This window comes from Alosa pseudoharengus, unplaced genomic scaffold (genome assembly GCF_046254945.1).
Source record: "Alosa pseudoharengus isolate Yale_2024_CS ecotype anadromous, Long Island Sound unplaced genomic scaffold, YU_APseudo_1.1 YU_APseudo_1.1_scf_16, whole genome shotgun sequence".
NCBI lineage: Eukaryota > Metazoa > Chordata > Actinopteri > Clupeiformes > Clupeidae > Alosa > Alosa pseudoharengus.
Window position 1 is genome coordinate 24,006,839 of NW_027468630.1, and position 23,485 is coordinate 24,030,323.

General features: G+C 45.7%; 1 protein-coding gene across 2 annotated transcripts in view; it reads right to left on the reverse strand.

The window, feature by feature from the left end:
- rab28 (RAB28, member RAS oncogene family) overlaps positions 1–23,485 on the reverse strand; it is a 31,826-nt gene that overhangs the window by 7,751 nt on the left and 590 nt on the right. For both annotated transcript variants that reach the window (XM_076287502.1, XM_076287503.1), the window contains exons 2-4: positions 16,805–16,901; positions 13,905–13,993; positions 11,899–12,028 (exon numbers count right to left, since the gene is read on the reverse strand). In XM_076287502.1, coding sequence (XP_076143617.1) covers positions 11,899–12,028; positions 13,905–13,993; positions 16,805–16,901 — 316 coding nt within the window. The remainder of the gene's footprint in view (positions 1–11,898; positions 12,029–13,904; positions 13,994–16,804; positions 16,902–23,485) is intronic.

The following is a 23,485-nucleotide window of genomic DNA, read 5'->3' on the forward strand; positions in this document are numbered from 1 at the left end:
TTGGGGGGGGGGGGGGAATCAGGGGATTTTTTTTTTCTTTTGGGGGTGGGGGGGTAATAGAGAGAATGAGGGAGGTTTAGTTCACACCCCAAAAGTGAAAGCTGCAGGGGGTTTTATATATCCCAAAGGACTCCCTGTTCACTGGAGTTACCACACTCTCTGACGAGAGTTGAGGGTGGGTGGGTGTGTGCGGAGGGGGCAGTTAGGGAACTCCTGAGCTCCCCCAAGCCCTCTCTCCATCAAGAGCAAGGCCCAAGCGAGCGTGAAGTGGACAGTAAACACCGATGCTAAGAGGATGTCCCAGTGCCTTCCTGCTCCATTAGAGTGACGGATGTTGCATTATGAGGGCTGAGGTCTCATTAGGTCGGTGGGCGAAGCTTTAGTGGCGAACGTTTACACAAGACAACGGTCCGCACACGTAAACATACGTCTGCCATAACAAATGTGCGCTAAAGGAAAACTTTGGTGCCATGCAGAAATCAACAGTCATTTCTCCTTATAGAACCTTAGTGAGATACGCTTATTCTCCGTCATTAGAATCTCTTATTAAAGCAACACCAAAGCACTTTTCCTGTCGCACGCACGCTATTTGTTTATCCAGCACTGGCTTTGGAAATAACGAGGTCTACAGACAAGGTAGAGTAGGTTGCATGATTTTATGAAAGTATGATGTATTGCGACATCAGAAGCAAGTCAAATTTGTAGTTTCTTATGTCTCATTCCATCAAACTACAGATCCGCTACCCGATCTGGCAAACTTGCATAGTGCGGTTATAGCCGATAGAGGGTCGCGAAGAGAATGCAGAAGTGCCGTTCACCGTTACGAGTTGATGAACCACTGAAACGATTTTGGAAACAATATTTTAAGGTACAAAAAACTCTTTGGTGTTGCTTTAAGCTTTTCAGTGAACTGCAGTGATTATAGAACATAACATAGGAATACAATCATGCTTAGTTTATAGGTCTGTAACATTAGCCAACATTAATTCAATATAATTATAATTTGTATTGAATTTGATGCTTGGTTCATGTTCAAGTGATGACATGAACACTGTTAGTTGAGCAAAGCATAATGTGTGTATGTGTTGAGTGTATTGAATGTAATTCATCAAACCATAAGCTAAATAAGCATCCTAACTTGTGAATGGTGAATGGTAATTTCAATGCTAATTAATGTATGAACTACTATTAGTTAAGTTAACATAACGTTAAGCATTACAACACAAGGAAAATTCAATTCATGGTCAAAATAACCATTAAAAAATGAGACAAAACCCCAATAGAATACCATAGACAGGATGGGCGAAGATTATATTACTGAGAATGGAAAAACAACATTTTCTCATTTTCACAATTATTTTTTATTTTGTGTTTCATATATGCGACGAGACGAGACGAGACGAGACGAGATTTTGTGATGAATAGGAACACATTCTTCTGCAGAAGCGGCTCCTTTAAATAGGTAGGATATTAGTCTATATATGCCATGACTGAGTAAAACCCCTGTGCTCTCTGAAGCCAATTTAGCCCCTCAAATACGCAGCATAAGCACATTTGAAAAGTGTTTTTCTGAAAGTGAGGTTTTAGACCAGTGCCATTTCCAGCATCCAACATTAAGGCCATTCCAGTGCATTTGCCCCGCCGAAAGCTAATTCATTTCGGCATTGACTGGACTTTTTATGCATCCACTGGCCCATTAAACGGGACCATAACATGAAAATCATGCGCAATATGAAAACAAACTGTTTAACATGACATGAGCGCAGCTCGTAAAAGCACCACCAACTCTGAACCAAAAGGATCGTTTGCTGCTTTCCATTTTTTGCTCCAAGAGCGACTTGAAACAAGTCATAAAAAGTGAGCTTCCCGCCTCAAATCCAAAACAGGACAGAATGCCCGCTGTTGAGCCTCTCACAGGAACCCCGTGAGCCCTCCATTACCGAGAGAGAGAGAGAGAGAGAGAGAAAGAGAGAGAGAGAGAGAGAAAGAGAGAGAGAGAAAGAGAGAGAGAGAGAGAAAGAGAGAGAGAAAGAGAGAGAGAGAGAGAGACGGGGGGGAAAAACCCCTCTCCTGCGTTCATTATGCCAGTGTAGCTTAAGTGCAGGATGAAGTGTTAAAATGAAGTGCTCGGAAGGGTCCTGCTTTTAGCCGTGCCAGTCCCAGGCACACCAAGCGTCCATTCAGAAAGTGTAGCGGGCCAAAGCCGGAGGGAGCACGGGCCACGGACGCCAGCGCAGCGAGTGTCTTGTTTAGCAAAAACAGTCTGGACATTGTTTACAGCCAGCGGGGGTGTTTATCTTAGGGAGCGAGAGATTTGGAGCCCGGGCGAGTCAACGAGGGCGCGCAGTTAAAACGAGCGCAGGTGATGGGAAGCGGCAGTCCCCTTCAAACAGCGATTAACCGTCATTAACGCTCGCGGCGAGCTCATTTGAAAGGCAAATGAAAACAAATATATATATTACTTTAAAAGGAAACAGGGCTTCTCTATCAATATTTCACATTTTCTTCTCCATAGGCTATATACACCTCAGTTATGAACTGGCATGATTCCAAAGACTCACCATGCATTAAAGGCATGGCAACAACACTGTACCCCTGATTCATAGCATGGGTCAGATCAGGATGGAGTGAAGCACCAAAATGTAACCCCATCTGTCATAACAGCAAACGTGTGGATGAAAAGGCAATGCTCTTAGAGAGAGAGAGAGAGAGAGAGAGAGAGAGAAAGAAAGAAAGGCTAGCTATTAACCTGATAGAGATGGGGTTGTCTGCCGAAGGGCTTAAAAAGCAATAACAGTAAAATAAAAAAATACAAATTGTCCTATCATGATATTTGCACTAAGATATAGAATTGCATGTGGCTGCATTAGCCTTGTGGAGCTGTAGATTGAAAGGCTTGTTGCGATAAGGCGGGGACGTCATGTGACTGCCGTCGGCAGGGCCGTGGGGGCCTGTGAGGGAGGTCTGGGGGGAGGATCTGACACACAGAGCGGCCTTTGTGTGGCGGTGGGCCCAAATAGGCCCGTGGTGCCAAGGGAAGGGGGTTCCCTCACGGTCAGAAGTGTTCTGTCGACAGCCCATAGATCACAGGCTCATCTTTCCACCCGACAAAGAGCCAGAAGGAGCACACGTGCGCGTGAACTTTTACACACACTCACACACACACACGGTCACCACCAAAACTCACTCAGACACGCACACACACAAAATTCAGTCACTTTCACTTACACACACACACACACACACACACACACACACACACACACACACACACACACACACACACACACACACACACACACACACACACACACACACACACACACACACACACACACACACACACACACACACACAAAATCTACTCAATTTCTCTTACACACACACAAAATCTACTCACTTTCTCTTACACACACACACACACACACACACAGACTTTCACTTTCTCACACGTGTTAATCACCACATTCACACATGGGACACACAAAGGTGTGTGTGTGTGTGTGTGTGTGTGTGTGTGTGTGTGTGTGTGTGTGTGTAAGATGGTACGAGCCACTTACTGGGTCACGTCCTCATAAAAGACGATACACGCTGAACTCTCACCTATGCGGCTTCAGCTGCCCACCAGGATGGGTACTCTAGTTACTAATACGCTCACACACACGCGCACACACACACACACACATTTAAATGGAATCTGCTGGGGCCAGTAAAGCAACATTGAGCATATTCTCCCTCTCCAGTGAGCTTATGTAAAGCGATGGGCGTTCAGCAGTAGCTGGTTTCAGTCGCAGGGGTGGTTCAAACATGAGTATGAGTGTGTAGGTGTATATGTGTGTGTATATGTGTGTGTGTGTGTGTGTGTGTACCTACGAGGTGGGGGCTCATGGCACTAACTGCCCCCTGTAAAACACGGGGGCCGCAGGCCGGCCAGCTGGGTTTACGGGTTCCACAGGACTTGTGAAAACGAGGCGGACAAAAGCCCCAGTTCTGCAGCGACCGCCCAAGTTGCAGCGAGCGCGCGACCGACCGACCGGCTGACAGAGCGAGCGGCGGGTCCTTTCACAGCCCACGTCCTCTGCTCTCTGCCGGCCCACTTAAAAAACGAGAGGACGTTTGCAGCTTTGCCAGCGGCACGACCCGGTCCAGTCCAGCCCAGCTCCATGGCTCCGCCGGCCAGGCCTGGAGCGCGCTCCGTTCTGCTCTGCTCCGCTCTGCTCTGCTCACTCTCTCAACTCCTGCCTAACTCAACACGCTCTTAATGTCCTGATTCAAACCCAATTCAATATACTCCCCCTTAACCACAGGGCCACGTCAAATTCAACATGCTCTTACTTGCTGATTCAAACCCCATTTAACATACTAGGCTCCTCTGTCAGCATCTTGCGCTCTGTAATTTTCATTGGCCCTCTTTGTCCTGGTCATTTTTTTTTAAAGCGAACACAATCAGAGCCAGATTTAATAAGGGGGCTTGAGGAAATAAAGAATGTTTTAGCTGAGCTACACCTTTGAGCTGTCCAATTCAAAGAAAGAGGCAGAGACCAGTGGTGAGTTGTTATTAATGTTTCACATGTGCTTTCTAACCCTAAGCCAGGGCAAGTCTGCCAGTAAAGCTAGTCCATTAATTACCCCCCTCCCCTGCATCAACACATACAGACCAGTTCCATCTGTGACAAGCCTTTCTCATTAGCTGCGGACAGACATTCTGCTTGTTAAATGCCTCTGAAAAGACTTCAACAACAATACGAAAACCCCTCCTCACTCCACCTCTGCGATTGTCTGGAGAGGATTCAAAACAAGGGCTTTAGCAACTTTTGGACTTCCTGGTTCCTGGCCGTTGAGTTCTACACGCCATCACAAACTCGGGCATCTGAATGGTGGTGGGGGGGTTACAGTTGTACTGCGCACACACACACACACACACACACACACACACACACACACACACACACACACACACACACACACACACACACACACACACACACACACACACACACACACACACAGCTGATCCGGAACCAAGGGAAGCATTCCTCCACAGCCATGTCGTGGAGAGGGGGGGGCGTGGAGGAACAAGGGCGCCCGGTGTGACGGTGTGATGGCTCTGACAGCTCCAGGCGTGACGACGGGCTCCAGGGCCACAGTTGTGCGGATCCCAGTTGAATCAGGTGGGCGCAGCGGCAAAAGCATGAGCCACAGCAGCACTGGCGGCAGCGGTGGTGGTGGGTGTGGAAGATGTCAGAGTCGGCTGTAGTGTAGCGCAGGCCTAGCGAGACTAAATGGGCCGTGACGTACCACACAAGAAGCGCAGTTGCAGGCCGCAGCCCCGTCATCTGCCGCCATGTGCACCAATATTTGCTTTCTGCACGACTCAGATGAAGGAGGGCCTTTTCCACTGGCGTTCACAGAGCATTGAGGAGCAGCGGCCGGGACCGAGGGAGAAAGGGAGGGAGAGAGGGCCTCAGAGAGGCGGCCATTTTGTTGATAGTGCTTGACCTGTTCCCCATGAATAGTTCTTCCTCCATCGCTAAAATCCAACACTCCATGGAACCGCCAACCTCCTTATGCACACTGAATTAATATCCATTTCATCCGTTTTGATTTGATCTTTGAGAGGTACACTGATGACAACAAATACACTACAGCATCACTGTGTTTAAAGCAGCATTCAATAGTTGTAGTCTAGTGAACTAATAACCTAAAAATGATGCCATGAAACACCTTAAAACTAGCCTCTTTTTTGCAGTATTGTTGCAAAGTTGTGCTGTGAAAGTGTTTCGCAGTGTGTACCTTCCCGGACCACAGAACTACATAGTGCATAGCCAGCACAGCTAAGCTGGGAACATCAAAATCAAAACCTACCTCAGAAAGTGGCAAACAGTATTGCTTTAAGATGCTTTAAGACAATAAGTAGTTTGACAGCATCAGAAAATACATGTCATAATTACTCCTGTAATATCATTTAGGCTTTGATAATTTAAACATATGTCTTACTTTGCAACTGCAATGAGCAACTCTAGGCTGCATGCCTAAACTACAACACAAGGCCTACTGTTGCTCCCCAAACCTGTATATGTATTCTGTGTCCAACACACCTACAGCCCTCAAACTCCTCTCAAGGCCGTCCCCTGGGGTGGGGGCAGGGAAAGGGGTGGTTTGACCCGAGGCAGGACTGGGCTTTTGTCCACCACATGTCTATTGTGGCCTGGTCACTCCCCCGGGGGCAATTAGGAGCTTTTAGTTTGTTGTAAGAGGAGCTAAGTGTGTGTGGGTCCAGCCAGGAAAAACATTTTCGGAGCTGGGCCGAAAACAGAAGTGCATTCAGCTCCTCAGGGCTCTAGGCCCCTCCAGGCATCCTCGTACAGAGAGCCCCCCCGCCGCAAAAAGACTAGAGACTGGGGGGGGCATCCTCGCACAGAGACCCCCCCCCCCCTCTCCCCCCTCCACCACAAAATGCCTAGAGACTGGGGGGGGCATCCTCGCACAGAGAACCGCCCCCTCTCCCCCCCCCACCACAAAATGACTAGAGACTGGGGGGGAGAGGGGGGGCATCCTCGTCTAGAGTGTGTGTGTGTGTGTGAAGGGGGTGGGGGGGGGGTATACTCACACAGGATCTTTATCCTTCCCCATCCTCAGCCAAAAAACAAATTCAGGGGATGGGGCTTCAGGGGAGGTAACACACTGGGAAGCACGCTCAACAGCAGGAGAGTCAGGAGAGGAGAGGAATCAGGAGAGGAGAGGAATCAGGAGAGGAGAGGAGAGGAGAGGGGAGGAATCAGGAGAGGAGAGGAGAGGGGAGAGAAGTATAGGAGAGGTGAGGAGAGGAGAGGAATCAGGAGAGGAGAGGAGAGGGGAGAGAAGTATAGGAGAGGTGAGGAGAGGAGAGGAGACAGGGTCCTCCTGAAAGCATGGACCCTTTGGTGCTGATGAATTGAGACTTCTGAGTATTAGAGGGAGAGGGAGAGAGAGAGAGAGAGAGAGGGGGGGGGGAGATGACGAGGAGGTGTTCAGTGTAGCGTGCAGAATGCAAACACGCATATGTTGCTTTACACAACAGCCACGACGAGCCAAAAAAAAGAAATGGACTGGAAGGGGAGAACTGAAGGGAGGGGTGGGGTGGGGGATGAATGTGAGGGCAAGTGAACGCAAGATACAGTTTTATATGAGACATATCATGAGAGTGATATCATGAGAGTGCACTGCGTCTGTGTGCGTGTGCACTGCGTCTGTCTGTGTGTGTGTGTGTGTGTGTGTGTCTGTGTGTGTGCGTGTGCGTGTGTGTGCTCTGTGCCTATGCGTGCGCGTGCCTCCCTTTCCCATCCATTTCTATGCATATGCAAATGCAAGTTTAATGCAGCTTAATGCTGCAGCTTCCAATGCAAAAGCATAGTCTGCCAAAGTGTGTGTATGCGGGTCAAAAAGAGTGTGTGTCTTCCAAGTGTGTGTGTGTGTGTGTGTGTGTGTGTGTGTGTGTGTGTGTGTGTGTGTGTGTGTGCGCGCGCTACAGTTTGTCTGTGTCTGTGTGTGTCTGTGTGTGTGTGTATGTTGAGGAGGAGGCGAGCAGAGAGGGTTGAGTGAGCCTGTGTGCTAAAAGCCATGAGTGATGAGGAGGGGTTAAGAGAACTGAACCCATTTAAGTCACCCAAACAAGAGCTACAGGAGCCCCTGAGACAACGCAGGCCACAGACCCAGGGAGGGAACGCGCTCTCTCTCTCTCTGTGTGTGTGTGTGTGTGTGTGTGTGTGCGCGCTTTTATATGGGGCCAGGGCAAGTCTAATGGCCTTTTTTTGAGAAATAAGTCTGGAGCAAAATGAAAAATTTGAAAACAGATTACAGCAATTACTTAAATATACAGACAAACATACTGCATGCACACACACCACACACACACACACACACCGCACACACACACTGCGGTCCATGGTCAGTTGCCTTGGAGTGTTAAATTAAACTCCTTGTCAAAACATATGCTACACTATTGCTTGTTTGTCAGGAAACTACAATAAGAAATACATCACCTCAAGGACCTCAAGTATATTCTTTAAAAAGAATACGGCCTCTCTTGTGTGCCTGGGGCAACTGGCAAGAGTGTGTGCCAATGCGTCACCGTGTGTTCTAGTACTCGATTATTATCCGGACACACTGGCTGCACTTCTGCAGTGTGATCTGCTCGGCGATACAGGATAGCTCAGGATCGCCCTGTAATAAACAGTTATAGTGTGTTTAGATAGGCCGAGAGCTTAGCATTCTTCCATTACCCTGGAGTTCCCGGAAAAGCAGCCCCTCAGCAAACGTGTGTGCGAGTGTGTGTTTGTGTGTGTAAGTGTGTGTGTGTGTGTGTAGAATGAGTGCAAATATAAAAAAATGAAGTCTGCATGTCTATGAGCAGCACGATGTGCGTGTCTGTAAGGCACTGACACAAGCCAGTTGTAGCTATACATCCATACGTCCTCATCTGTACACACACAGTGCAGCATAAGCCCTTATTAAAACCTGCCTTGGCCCACTTCCTCAGTGAATTGTTACAAGCGAGGCCATTCTTAAAGCCATGTGGGGAACAGGGGGGGTGGCTGAGGGGGGTATGTGGGTGGGGTGGGGCAGGTTGTGGCGTACGGGGGGCAAACGGGGGCTCTGCTCTCTGCTCTTAACGAGCTCACTTAGCCGGCCGCAGCCACCTCGGGCCGGCAGAAGAATGGAGGGGTTGTTCCGCCGCTGCCAAACGGGGAGAGGAAACCGCCGACCAGCCTGCCAACCAACCAGCTCGGCCAGCCAGGACCCAGAGCTCCGACCAGGGGGACGGAACGTGCTAAGGGCTTCAGTCGCCAGGGCCAGGCCCTACACACACACACACATTATATATATATATATATATATATATATAAACACACGCATGGGCACACAAGTGCACACACACACACACACATGCACAGGCACATACACACGTAACGGTGCCAGTGCTCCACCTGACAGACACACTCCCACAGAGTCATCCAGTATCAGAGTTGTTGTCATTGCACTGGAATAACATCTAGAGGAATCGTTTTCCGTATCTCCATGCAGACTTGATGCCAGTTTTCTACGTGTAGGGACATGAGTGGAATTAAATCACTCGTAAAATTGAAAAAATAGGAACAGAATGCCAGTGTGGTTTGGAGAGAAGAAAACAAAACAAAAAAACACCCTGTTCCATTTTGAAATCCACGTCTTCTTTTTCACGTTTTTGAAAAACAGAAGCAAAACAAAATAGATGTTAACAGTGTAGAAGGCTCTGTCCCCATCAGTCACCAAGCATTGGTGTGTGGGTGTGTGTGTGTGTGTGTGTGTCAGGGCTCTTCCGCTAGGCCGTATCCGAGACGGCTTTACAGCAACGATGATGTGTGTGACGGCCGGATTGTGTGTGTTCCCGCTGGGTGGTAGCAGCGCAGCGATAATAAAATACGGCACGAGTTTAAGAGCCTGAGAGGGTCGGCCTTCTGAAGCGCATAAATCTGTGCATTTGTGCCACGGGCCTGTTTTTCCAAGCTGCCGTGTATCGTGTGTGTGTGTGTGTGTGCGCGCGTTTTCTTCAACGATTCTATTTCAGTTGCTGTAAATATGGTCCTGAGGTCGCTGCGTCTCGTCTTGGAACTTCATGGGAACGTAACAAAAGTCCATAACCGTGGCAACCGAGAATGCCATGATTTTATTTTTTCTGCCACTTTGTTTTTCACCGTCGGCCTCGGAGCGGAGCGGAGGGCAGCGAGCAGTGAGACTGGAGGGGAGGGGAATGCTACTACGAGGCATGCATGCACCAGTTGAAAGGGCTGCCTCTCCGCATGGGCACTGGACAGGGGTGGACGCATGAGGTGGGGGGTCCAGCAACGACTGGGGGGGTGGGGGGGAAGCAAAAACAGAGATGTCTGTGTGGGCTATTCCCAAAAGATAGCTGAAAGACTAACTCTCTCCTTCTCTCGTCTCTCGCTCCCTCGTCACGGCTCCTGAAGGAAGGCAGCGAGCGGGAGAGAGCGCTGGGAATTTACAAAGCCGTGGCCAGATAATGGATTGCTCCTAGTGGGGTGATCTGGGTGGGGGTCGCAGGCACAAATAAAACACAGGCGCGCCGTTTCCCAAAGCAGGCACGGTCATCTCCTGTCCATCACATTGGCTTGGCTTTCCTGACACACAAAGACGAGGAGGAGACTTAAACAAATAGTACGGACTAAAACCCAGTCGGTTCTGGTGTCCAGTTTAGGACACAATTGATACTAAGGGTACTAAAAAGAAAGTAAATAAAAAGCCAATGACTGACCAATGATTAAAATGAAATACAAGCATTGATCTAGAAACACATTTAAAAGACTGAATTGTATAACTGTACAATGATATGGATATAGAGACACCAAAACTCGATATCTATTGGGAGAAAAGGTTATTGAAATAAATCAAACCAAAATGTTGGAACCTCTCACTACAATGAGAGTGATCTACGCATGTATTTATTTTTTAAGTATTTATTTATTATTTTGAGAGAAACTGAACGACCCCTGTCTGCTGTCGGCATTCATCCAGGAAACGTTCAGAGGCCATAAGGAGGTTGCCGCACCCAGTCTGCTGAGATGCGCTTTGGGTAGAGTTTGTGAGAGAGAGAGTATGTGTGTGTGTGTGTGTTTTTGAGTGTGTGTGTGTGTGTGTGTGTGTGGGGGGGGGGGGGGGGGGCATCTCTCAGGGGAAGTGGGGAGTGGTGGGATTCTCCCAGTTGCCCTCTCCACTGGCTGGCTGGCTGGCGGACAGAAGGGAGTGGTCATTATTAGTCTTTATTGTCTTTATTGTGACGGCAGGGAGAGAGGGAGGGAGAGGGAGGAGGAGAGAAAAAGATGGTGCGAGGGAGGGAAGAAGGGAGAAAGAGGAGAGGAGTCTGCTTATCCTCTGGCCTCAGTCTGCTGATGCATAGCTGGCCAGGCCATGCTCAGACAGAGCCAAGAGAACGAGAGAGATAAGAGATGCTCACTGTGTGTGTGTGTTTCAGAGAGATTCACACACACACACACACACACACACACACACACACACACACACACACACACACACACACACACACACACACACACACACACACACACACACACACACACACACACACACACACACACACACACACTAAGGATGTTAAATCATCACTCCCACGCGACGTCTTGATTTTTGCAGGCCCTCTGTTTGGGCGCGATGTTGCCAAGGTGCTGGCTTCTCATGAATCAAGCGCCATATCTCCTTCACACATCAGGGTACGCACTCGCAAGGCCTGCTCAAAGCCCACTCACACTCACACACACACACACACCGACAGCTTTTAAGACCCACACACCGCAAAGGTATGTTAACACATGGACACAATTGTTGCCTCACGGCTCCAAACAAACGCTCCTGCTCTGATGCAGGCCATTAGAAGAAGCTCATCCAGACTGGGAGATCATCTTTGAGCACTCTGGGTGCCTGTTTATGGCTAGACAAGAGCGCTACCCAGTGTAATAAATGCAGCAATGAGTTCAACATTATCTAAAGTATCCCAGGCTACTTGCACTGCTTGTGTCAACACTTTAGTCAGTGTAGTGTCTATGGATGCCAGCTGTCATTCAGAGACCATGCCTGGGAAGTACAGTTCTAATTAAAGTGTATGAATGCTCTTCAACCAAGTGCAGTATGTGGAGGGAAAACTCTGGATCCTTTACAAGCAATCTTGGATCTCGAGGACTTGGTCCTCTCTCACTCTCATGCGTCTCAAGGGCAAGTAAAGCTTGTGAAAGCACGGTACACTATATGCCTTTTCATCAGTATGTGTGTTCCCTGGGAACCAAACCCATAATTAGCCCTTAGCATTGTTAGCATGTCACTCTAGTAGTTGGGCCGGGTCCTACTTACTTTTATTGCCCACCAGCGCCACCACCGGCTGCACATCGGCCTCCTCGCTGCCCTTCTTGACCATGCCGAACCAGTCTTCCAAGTTCTCAAAGCTCTGGTAATTAGTGATGTCATACACCAGCAGCACCCCCTGCCAGAGAAACACACACGCGCACATGACGAGATGATCACATTTATGCAGGAGATAACTACACACACGCGCACATGACGAGATGATCACATTTATGCAGGAGATAACTTCATACACGCGCACATGACGAGATGATCACATTTATGCAGGAGATAACTACACACACGCGCACATGACGAGATGATCACATTTATGCAGGAGATAACTACACACGCGCACATGACAAGATGATCACATTTATGCAGGAGATAACTACACACACGGGCAGTGGGGCACATGGCGAGATGATCACATTTATGCCGGAGATAACTACACACGCGCACATGACGAGATGATCACATTTATGCAGAAGTTAACTACCCATGTTTCTCTCATTCATTCAACCTTTGTCAGTATCCCAATGGGAACAGACAGTGTTTTTCTTTTAGAGTAAGCAGGTTTTGAACAACATTTCACTAATAATTTTTTCCAAAGCAAATCACACTGTAGGATTTTGTCAGTTGTCTGTTCCCTGAGCTTCACATGGATTCTAATCCTGTTCTTTTTCATTAGTTGAGATGTCAGAGTGTGTGTGTGTGTTTGTGTGTGTGTGTGTGTCAGGGCTCTTCCGCCAGGCCGTATTCCGAGATGGCTTTACGACGACGATGTGTGTGACGGCCGAGTTGTGTGTGTTCCCGCTGGGTGGTAGCAGTGTGATGTGATGTGGTGGGCAGCTCATGGTGTGCCATGCTTCTGCTTTGCCAGTTGGAGCAGGCAGCAGGGGGCACTAGAGTCTGAGCTGCCAGCCGGCGATCCAGCCAGTAGACTGCTTAACTCTGGGCTCCACACACATTGGCCCCAACACACAGTGCCTGAGTGGCAGGGAAGACCCTGGGCGAACCACCCCCCACCTCCACTCACACACCTCCAACAAACAAGCACACCCATACAGGAAATGTACACACAAACACACACACACACAGTCCATTTGGAGTCTGACTGAGCTCACATAGTTGCATATAAATGTCTAAAGTGTGCCTCAGTAGCTTAGCAGAGCTAGCTGTGGGACTGTTTGATGGATGAGAAGAGTGGGCAGACTATTCTCAGAATGACAAGCGTACTCTGCGAGCTACGTAAATGAAAACAGGAAGATGGCAGGCAAGGACAGAGCCAGGGGAAAGAGTGATAAATTGAGACAAATAAAGAGAAGGGCAGATTGAGAGAGGCTGAGACAGGTATATTGAGTAAGAGGGAAGAGGGGAAGAGAGGAGGCAGACTTTGACAGACTGTGTGTGTATGTGTGTGTGTGTGTGTGTGTGTAGAGAGAGAAAGAGAGAATGGAACAGTGAATGAGTGGTTTAGTCTGAAAGACAAAGAGGAGAGAGGAGAGATGGTGTGTGTGTGTGTGAGAGATAGAGATAGTGTGTGAGAGAGAGAGTGTGTGTATGTGTGAGAGAGCGAAACAGAGAGAGAGAGATAGTGTGTGTGTGTGTGTGAGAGAGAGAGAGACAGAGAGAGAGAGAGATAGTGTGTGTATGTGTGTGTGAGAGAGAGAGAGACAGAGAGAGAGATTGGTATAGCGGGGCATATATTGACACACTGAGTGTTTTCACCATGGCTCATACATAAGCTGCATTAACAGCTAGCCTATAAACTTGGCATCAAGCCTGTGGACTAATATTATTACTGAAGCTTGTTAGCCCCCAAGCCTGCTGGGGAAACACTGCTAGATTGTAAAGCAGTCACAGAATGCTCAGAGCTCGAACAAAAATAAAGGTCAATAAAGAAGAGCGGACCACACATCTCGAGCGCCAGCATGCATGTTTGAGCCGTCTGTGTGTGTGTGCGTGCGTGCATGCATGCGTGTGTGTGTGTGTGAGAGAATGACCAGTAATACCTGAGCACCGTAGATATACTTGTCCAGCATTTTCCCTCCAATCGTCTGGCCGCCAATGTCCCACACCTGCAGAGTGACATTCAGATTGCCTGTGTGGAGACAGGAGGGACACTGTTAAACGGACGGACATGGGCTGACACAGATGTGGAGCCTTCTGAGCCTTTCACGTTTGTTGAGGAACTCGGAGGTCATTTCCCCCGTCATAGTTCAGACCTCAGCTGAGCTCGTGGGCAGACAAGAACGTTAAGAGAGCTCGACTCAAGACGCCAGGAACGGAGGAGACAGAGCTTTTACCTGCGTGCCTCTCGTGAGCGGAGATTGGAAACAATAAATCAAAAATGAATCTCGCGGCCTCTCGACTGTTCTTTTTTTCTCTGGCAAGGGGGCCGCTACTCCAAGAACGGCATCCAAGAATACTCAGCAGTGGGGACTTGGTAGGAAGAACACTGCAGGTATGTTATCCTCAAACTCGGCAATTCGGACAATTCCACTCCACACCCCCGTCACCCCCGTCACACACGCCCCCCCCCCCCCCCCCCCCCCACCCCCACCCCTTAAAAAAAGAGCACTTCTTAGCCTGGGGACGGCTGTTTGCATTGTACTGAGCCATGCCAGGGCAGGGAAAGTGAGAGGAAATATATGTGGTGTTAAGAAAAATAGGCATAATTAAACACAAAGTAAGAGACGTGGAGCAGAGGTGGGAAAAGTGAAACAGGCTCCGTTTCTTATTTGAAGAGGAGCGAGAAACCGAGAGGGAGTAAAAAAGACTTTATTACTATTTTTAACTACTGCAAGTTTCTCTCTTGAAAAGTGATAGATTTTTTTATTTTATTTCTAAAACTGACAGAGACGTTTTTAAACAGCATGCCGGGGGTGTCCTGCCTGCTGGCTAAGCACGGAGGTGCCCACTCACAGGCGGTGGTCAGGCTTTAGGTTTTTTTTAAATGCGCCTGGACACGGATGGCCAGGCAGAGCCCGACACTCACACTTCGCCGAGGAAGGAAATCCAAATGGTTCACACTGACTACATCTAGACTATACAGAACCCATGTAAAGCTACATTAACAAGACTCCTCAGGAGTTCGACATGAAGCTTTCACGTGTGTGTGTGTGTGTGTGTGTGTGTGTGTGTGTGGACACACGTCTTCATAATTTTTAGTGCATGAAAGTATTTGTATGAATAGACAGGCCTATGCCATGTTTTATTTATTCTACAACTTGAACTGTAAAAGGTAAATGCTGTTCGTCAAACTTATATGCCAATTTTTTTCTTGCCAGTTATAGGTTATTTCCTGTGTCACTACCTTTCTCTGTATGTTTTAATTGTCAAAAAATAGCCAGGGCTTTCGTAAAAAAATATATATTACTACTGTACTCCAGGATTGTCAAGCAAAAAATGCCCAAAGCTTGAAGACATTTCCAAAACAAGACCTCAGGGAAATTATTAGTCATTTCTAAATTGTGTTTACATGTCAGACCATTTACATGACAGCAGATGGTCGGAATGCATTCCATGTCGCCACTAAAAAATACCAGCAGGAAAAAAACATTGATGAAGTAAGACAGAACGATATTTTATAATTCAGATTGTGAGGGAAATTTGGGTCCTTAATAGTCAACGGAAAATATACCCATCATAGATTAAGTATTTGTTGCAATAAAAGATAATAATGAATGTTGATTAAATGTGTGAACTTCATGCAAATTTAATTAATTTTTTTTTTTTTTTTTTGTATTTGTTTGTTTTCTGGGTGTATTACCTATAAAGTGTGGGTTGCCATTTCTAACCCTATTCAAGTGAATTAACAAGTTTTCATTGAATGAACTAACAACTGTACCTACAACTTCCTGCTCGGTGTTATTCTAAATGATTACGATCTAAATGTCCCTATTTAAATGCTGCGCTCATGTCACAAACAGTCCTAAAGCTAGGATCAGCAGCACTTACACCATTTTAACAAATGCACTTGTGCAGAGGGAATTATGCTCAGTGTCTCATCTAAATCTCATCTCAGTTAAAAGTACTTTATCTAAATACCACACAGTTGGTTGGTTGACATAAAGGTTATGAAGATAGTGGCAGTGAAATAAGTATTTACTTTAAACGTCTAAGGATCTTATTTACAACAGCTTTGAAAACAAATAAAAAAAACAAATATGCGTTTTGTGTGGTTCAAAACAACAATCAGTTGAAATCGGAGCGGATGGGTGGGATAAGGGAAGCAATAATATGAATGTAAACCGCTGAGTGTTTTTATGCTGGAGGATATCTCCACGGTTTTAGCCAACTGGGCACGTCGTCCTTTGCCTTCAAAGAAACGGAAAAAAAACCAAGGTGTTTATTCTGGAGAGAAGAGCGTTCAGAGGGAATAAAAGTGAGTGTAGGCAGACACTCCACAATAAGGAGCCACCGAGAAAGAGGCATTCTCACACACACACACACACACACACATTTAAGCGCTCATACTCACACACACACAAGTCCTGTGTCTGGCTGTCAGTGCAAACACCACAGAGACAGCCAGTGAGAGTTAAAAAAGCCAAAGAAGGAGGGAGGAAGGGGAGAAAAAGCTTTTAGCGAACTTCAACAAAACATCTTTAGCATGTCCAAACTCTGAGGTGATGGGAGTAAACATCCGATCCACTCAGTGAACAAACACAGTGGGGAAAATAAAGGACAGTCCAGAGGAACCACAGCGGATTGATTTAGCCCAGAAAGAAAGCAAGACTGCCTTTTATTTCTATTTAAAATTTTATATTTGAATGTTCTTATGATTGAAATTACTCACACTTTTTTCACTTAAATTCAGAGGTGGGTCATTGCATTTTTGATGTATACCATAATTGAATGAAATTAAATAACTGAATGTGTGTGTGTGTGTGTGTGTGTGTGTTCTCACCTGGCAGGGTTATTCTCTTCAGAAAGAAATCCAGGCCTATTGTTTGTTTGTACTGCTTCCCAAAGGCCTCCTGTGCAAACCTGGTGGCCAGAGACGTCTAAGGAAAAGACAAGGTGAAAACTGCGTTCATAACACATGCAAACTCACAGATCAACTGAATGTTCAGCAGTTCCACCAATTCCATAGTGTAATATATTGAGCAATTCAGAGTAATAGTCTATAGACACTTTGTACATCAAGTTAAGGATTAGGGCTATAAGAAAGTAAGAAAGTATCATCACATATTTGGCCTATTAACCAGTAGCTGTACACAGTAATTAAAAACACATTTAAGGTAACAGTCTATGTAACAACAAGAACACAAAAAAAGAAAAAAAAAACTATTTTTCAGTCATATTCCCCTGATTGGCCTAAAACAACTGATAATCTCTAGCCTACATGCCCTCAGCCTACATGAATATTTCTGTTTGGGTCATTAACCGTCTGCTTACCTCTCAAATAGCCTCACACCTCACGGTCTGGTACAGCTGCCGGGCTCAATTTACGGTAATCAATATTTAGCGGTAGAACTGCCAAAAATGGCATCTAAGTGACACTATTTTTTAAATGAAAAAAAAAAAAAACTAACTTTGGCTTTGTTTGCAATCTCGATTAACACTCTGACTGATAGTGGTCTCTACAGCGCACAGCTATTCAAACATTTTTGCCATCATTTTATGCCAAACTTGTTCCATTGAAGTCCACAGCAGTGGTAGCACTTTTGTCTTTTTAACTACCTCTGGAGAACACAGGTTCATTGCGGTTCTGGTCTTGGTCAAAATGGTTACCACCCTACAAAGTTTCCACAAGAGCGTGCTCTGACCTTGTCAAACTTTTAAAAACAGCCATAGTGCCAAGTGGCGAGCAGACTGCACTACACTACCACTGCTATACCATTGGTTGTTTGGGTGTCACTAGTGACACACAGCATAATCAAAGGATGTGACTGGCTGTTGCTAAGTCAGAAAAGGAGCACGCTCAAGGTTTGTTCATGCAATCAAATTTCAAAATCATTATATGTGTTAAATTAGCGTTTAACCAGCCACAAGCTGTACAAGCTGTTAGCTGATATCCATATAAACATTTTCAAAGCTTATCATCATTAGACATCACTTTTATTTATGATCCTACTTAATACCCACATTATCGCACAGACCTGGTAAATACTGCTTAGAGAATGTGGCCATGTGCATCTCAAACCACCTCCGAATGTGAACTGAATGACCTGATCGCAATACACCCTCAATGCATTTGAAGTGTGTTCACACCTGTACCTAGAGCTGTCCACTCGTGACTGGATCACCCAAGAAGACGCATGTTAACACCAGGTGTAAACACAGTCCAACAGTCTCATCTCTGAGTGAGTGACAGGAAAAGAAAGGTGTCTCCCGACAGTCCAATTTAAATTGTTCGGGGAGTTTGACGGGACAGTGGGGATCACTGGGTGGGAGGGTGAGTCCCACATCTGTGACATTTTCCAGAAAATGACATGGGCAGCAGGCAGGGGATAAATATCCCCAGCAATTAGAAAAGCAGGTGTCCAGACAGGCTCCCACCTCAGTAATTGCCGCACACTACAAAAGTGTGTGATGCTGTCTGTGTGTTTTCCCCCACGGAGGAGAGTTCGGAGAAGAAGAAGACGAAAAAAAAAGATGACATTTCATATTCCAAAGTCCGTGGGAATTGGCCGTGCAGGGTTTATGTGCCAAGTTTAATTCACTTTGATGGATGAGGGAGAGAGAAAAATGAAGTGTTGCATGTCTAATAGCTAACTTTAGAATGGTACGCTTGCATAAACACTGAGAAAAACTGACACACGGGGTCTGCCCGCACAACCAGAAAAATTACGTTAAGCTGAAGCTGCAACCAAAAAAACAGGTATCTTCTAGTGACAGGTAATGCTCACTTAAAAGCCACAGTGAACAAGACCAATGGGGTAAAGACAGACAATACTTCCATCTTCCATTAAACACCATAACATTTAATGCATGTTTTTCTTCTTAAAAATCTGCCACAACCACAGGGAATGGAATGTAGTAAAAAATTAAAGGGATGCTTCTTAACCCCCCCCCCCCTTCAGAAAGACACCAGAAGTCCCAACAAAATAGTAGGCCTACTTCCTGACAACATCAATACAGCTAGTTAATCTGCGATTAACAAAATACTCGCTGGCTGGACGTTCACTGGAAAACACATCGGCCTGCACAGGCAGACATCACCACCGATGAAAAACGAAAAACAAGACGGACGGACGGACGGACGGGGGGGGGGGGGGGGGGGAGAAAAAAAAAGCCCAGAGGTCACTGACGCAACAGGGAGAGGTGCGGCCATCTTGGTAGCCCAAACAATATTTAACAACACCAGGGTAACTCGCCTGGACAGCAAAAAGCTATTCCACATGCTCGCGCTGGCTGAGCGATGCATTTGTCTTGGCGTTCCAGTAGCTCTGGCTTTCCCCTCTTGCCTTTTCGTAGTCATCTCTCCTCTCACTCCTTCTTTTTTCACAACACAACTGGAAGTAAGCAGGGCATGTAAACGCTGGCGTAATCCCGGGAGGGGGGGGGGAGAGGAGAAGGAGCGATTTGGGGTCACCGCTGAAAAGGAGGCGGCATACTGAGGAATGCGGGGGACGCAGAAAACAAGCCAGCCGTTTTTGTTGGCAAGGCCAATGGCCAATTGTGAGCAAGAAGACAAACAGCACACGTTTCTCCCTATACCAATTTAGGGTCTGCAAACAGTCACGTATTACAGGCAGCAGTGATGCATTTTAATAAAATAATTTAAAAAACAAATCACTTGATTGTTTTATTTCAATTACAGTGGAGGATAACGGTCAGCAATCAACATTCATGTTTAATATTTTACAAGTAGGTAATGACTTTCATTAGAGTAGGCTTTTGTGCAGGTTGAAACTATTTCACTACCTCAGTATCCTAAATTCCCACCATCTGAGGCTAATTCTCATAGCCTATTAGGCTCATTAAAGTTTGTAATATCACATCATTTTGATAGGCTAGGCCACATACAACAAGTAAAGTGACAAAAAATAACAGCTGCAAAGTTTCACATCATCCTGCAGTTTAACAACAATTCTGTGCGTCTTTATAGACAGGAGTTGCACAGCCAACGTTCCGCGTTTCTCACCCATCGTCGGGGAAAACAGGCTAGTTTTGAAGGCTTCCACTTCGCATAGTGGACAGCCTTTCATAAACTGGTGTGGGCGCTCTGTAAATGGACAACCACAGGCAGGATTAAGGCCCGCCACATGGGCCAAGAAAAACTGATCCCATTGCAATTTGCCGAGCAAATTCACATTAATAAGGGGGGAAATTACAGACAAGTTGTCAGTCACAGGGTCCGTTTAGAATGGGGGGGGGGGGGCAGTTCCCCACCCCAGCCCAGCCGGACACAGACAAGCAGGTAAAGTATTCAAACTACTGAGCTGACACCTGGTAGCAGTGGAGAAAGATGGGGGGAGGTAGTGCTAATGTACTGTGTCAGTGAAAGACATGTCTGTGTGAGCATGTCTGTGTGTGTGTGTGTGTGTGTGTGTGTGTGTGTGTGTGTGTGTGTGTGTGGGACAGGGAGAGAAATTATATTTCTTTGTGTTCATTATTTCTTTGAATGCATTCATTTTTGTTCACTTCGCTGTGTGCAGTCTGAAAGTCTTTGGAGGAGCATTTAAACAGAAATTCTCAGTGCAGAACAAGTCAAAAAGCACTTCAGAGAGATGCAGTGTGTTCACACTTGATCATTGGGGGTTTTCAAGAGCAATTCAAAAGGAAACAGCTCTGCATTGTCATGACAACCTTCTCTGCTTTGCTAAACATGGCTCACAAGAGATAGGGCTTAGCGAGTTTTGATGGACGCAGTGGAATACCCCAAAACGGCTCTTCCTATTTCATGGTGTGATTTAAAAACAAGCTCTGGAACTGGCCTAGATGCAGAATCAAATTGCAAAATGCCAGAATCCTTCAGCCTCCCCGTTAAATTCTGTATGCAAAACTCAATACACAATTAACACATTTATTTAGCCTAATCAAATTTATTTACATTTAAATTACACATTTAGGCCTAGATAGATTACAAAAAGCTTTGTACAAGTGAAATATTTAGGCTAATAATTAAACTAGCATATAACTTAGCAATTCAATTCAATCCTGTGGTTAAAGAGAGGAATGAGTGGGAATTATTGGGCTTACAGCTCACAGGCAATGTCAGTCTTTAGTGATACTTCTCTTTCCTCACTCAAAGAGCATGAAAATATTGACATAAATCTCAAGCTGTTTAATGCGACCATGGACTGAGGACGCTCTTGCAAAACCCTCTTCCGAGTGTATAAACAATGTCATAAGAATTATAATAGGTCGTAATTATGCAAACAACTCTGAGGTCACTCCAAAAATGTTCTAAAAAATGTTCATGCCAATCAACAGTCAACATACCTCACCCACGGTTCAGTGGTGCACTGCCATTAACGCTGACGCAGCCCTGCGGCCGTTGCCATAGAATTTACTAGGCAGCCTATGGAATAACATATCATTTGGAGTACATAGATCACCATACTGTGGGCTTTTTAATGGGAGCATATTGGGGCATGTTTCATTTCATACAGAGCCTTATATTGGTGCATGCTTCAAAAAAAAGTGTGCTCGCTGGATGGGGGTCAAGCTCATTAGAGCAGCCTGAAGATGGTTCCTACTGTTTCATACACAGAGATGCAGCTGAGGAGCCAGACCACAGCCTCCCTGTCAAGCACTGTGAGGAGTGGACAAATGGTAGAAAAAAACTGACAAGAAAGACATATATACAGTAAAAAAACAAAATACGTTTTGGTGTCAAAAAAGTGGCAAAACAATAGCCCCAAGGGTTAAAAATGGATGTTACACAAATCACACTATGATACACAACACATAATGTAGTCAAGACAACGCTAAGAAATAATGCAATTATTTAGGCTAACAATTTACATACAGCTATTTTTCAAATTATATGTTAGCTACTTACTCTGACCAAACAGGTAGAACTTGCTTACAAATACCAGGCCTACACTAAACACTACTGTAAAGATTAAATCACAGTCAACATGAGAAATTATTCTGAGTACAATGGAAGCCCTCTGATAAACAATAACGTAATTTTAAGGAAAAGATCTGATAAAGCATAGGTCATACCTAGTTCACAATATTAACCCAGTGATACAAACATAAGTATAAAATGCCTGCCCTTAAGACTACCTATGCTGGCTTTATCCCAGATGAATACTATCCTACAACAACTGCAACGCCAAGAGGAAAATCCGTCCTGCACTACGGATTAAAGCCCAGGTACAATTAATAGGTTTAGAAGGCAGTTACTCAAGAAAGGATTCAAGCCAGAATTAAGCACACAGTATTACCTTAGAAATGGCACAGGCCTATATAAATACCCATTCAAAATACATTAACTTAATCCCCCTCATCGATCATGGAGATGACCATAAGAGATCAACAAAAAGTCAAAGAGTCGGACAAGAAAATCCACCGCTCACACGATCATCGTCTACATTTGGATCCATCCAAAAGCAGGCGAAGCTAAATCATACAGGCCGGTATTCTAACCGTCTTTGAATCCCACACTGCTGCCTTTAAAAGAAGAGTCTGCACAGTAATCAACAGGTGTCTACGGCAGGTGGTTCACACAGAGTGAGACAAGAGATTAAGATACCCTATTGCTACAAAGCTTCAAGACAAAAATATCAAATATTCATACACTTTATTAGGGCAACTTTATGACCACAACATGACTATGAATATGAAAGGAAATATGAATGTTTATTTTCATTTTTTGCAACTGCAGCAAAAGACATGCTTCTTAATAGATTCACAAGCCTTAACCTGTAGTTTCATGTAGACCTAGCGCTTACAAAGCAAGCTTTTCAAATGCATACTATGTTTTAGGTAGGAGCGAGTGTGTGTGTGGTGTGCTGTGGTGGTGGTGGTGGTGTGTGTGTGTGTGTGTGTGTAAGCAGTGATGAAACTCATCACAACTGCTTCGCAACATAAAAATTAGCTACCATGAACACCAAAAGCATTATAGCCTACTGTAGGTCGTTTCAGTTATTCAGTCTGTTATGAGGTGTGTGTATCAAATTGGGATCAATATCAAATGGGATCACTGACTCTAGAACTCAACATCATGAAACTATGGAGCACATATCAAGGGCATTTACTTAGCTACAAATGTACCTGTGCCTAAGATCACATCAGGAAACCATACTGCTTAAGATACAAAAGTAATGTTCAATGATGTTGCCCTGTCAGCGGAGGTACAGAATGTATCAAATCAGCTTAGTCAGCTATTCTGACATAGATAGACATTACTGTATAACATAAACGCTCAGGCTAGCTGTAACGGTAATCTACTTTCTAATGTTACACTTTCCAACTATTATTAGCAAAACTGGAACCCAAACGCCCATGAAATAACAGGCGACAGAGCTGCCTCTTTGTCTAACTCATACACTCAATGTCCTGTGTCACTGTTGTGGTTAGCAGGCAGGACGCATCGACAACAAGGCAGCAAGAGGCAAGCAGCTATCGAACGCTACAAGTTGTCATGGTCTGTTGTCATGAGTTAAGGATGGGGTCTCTGTAAACGTCT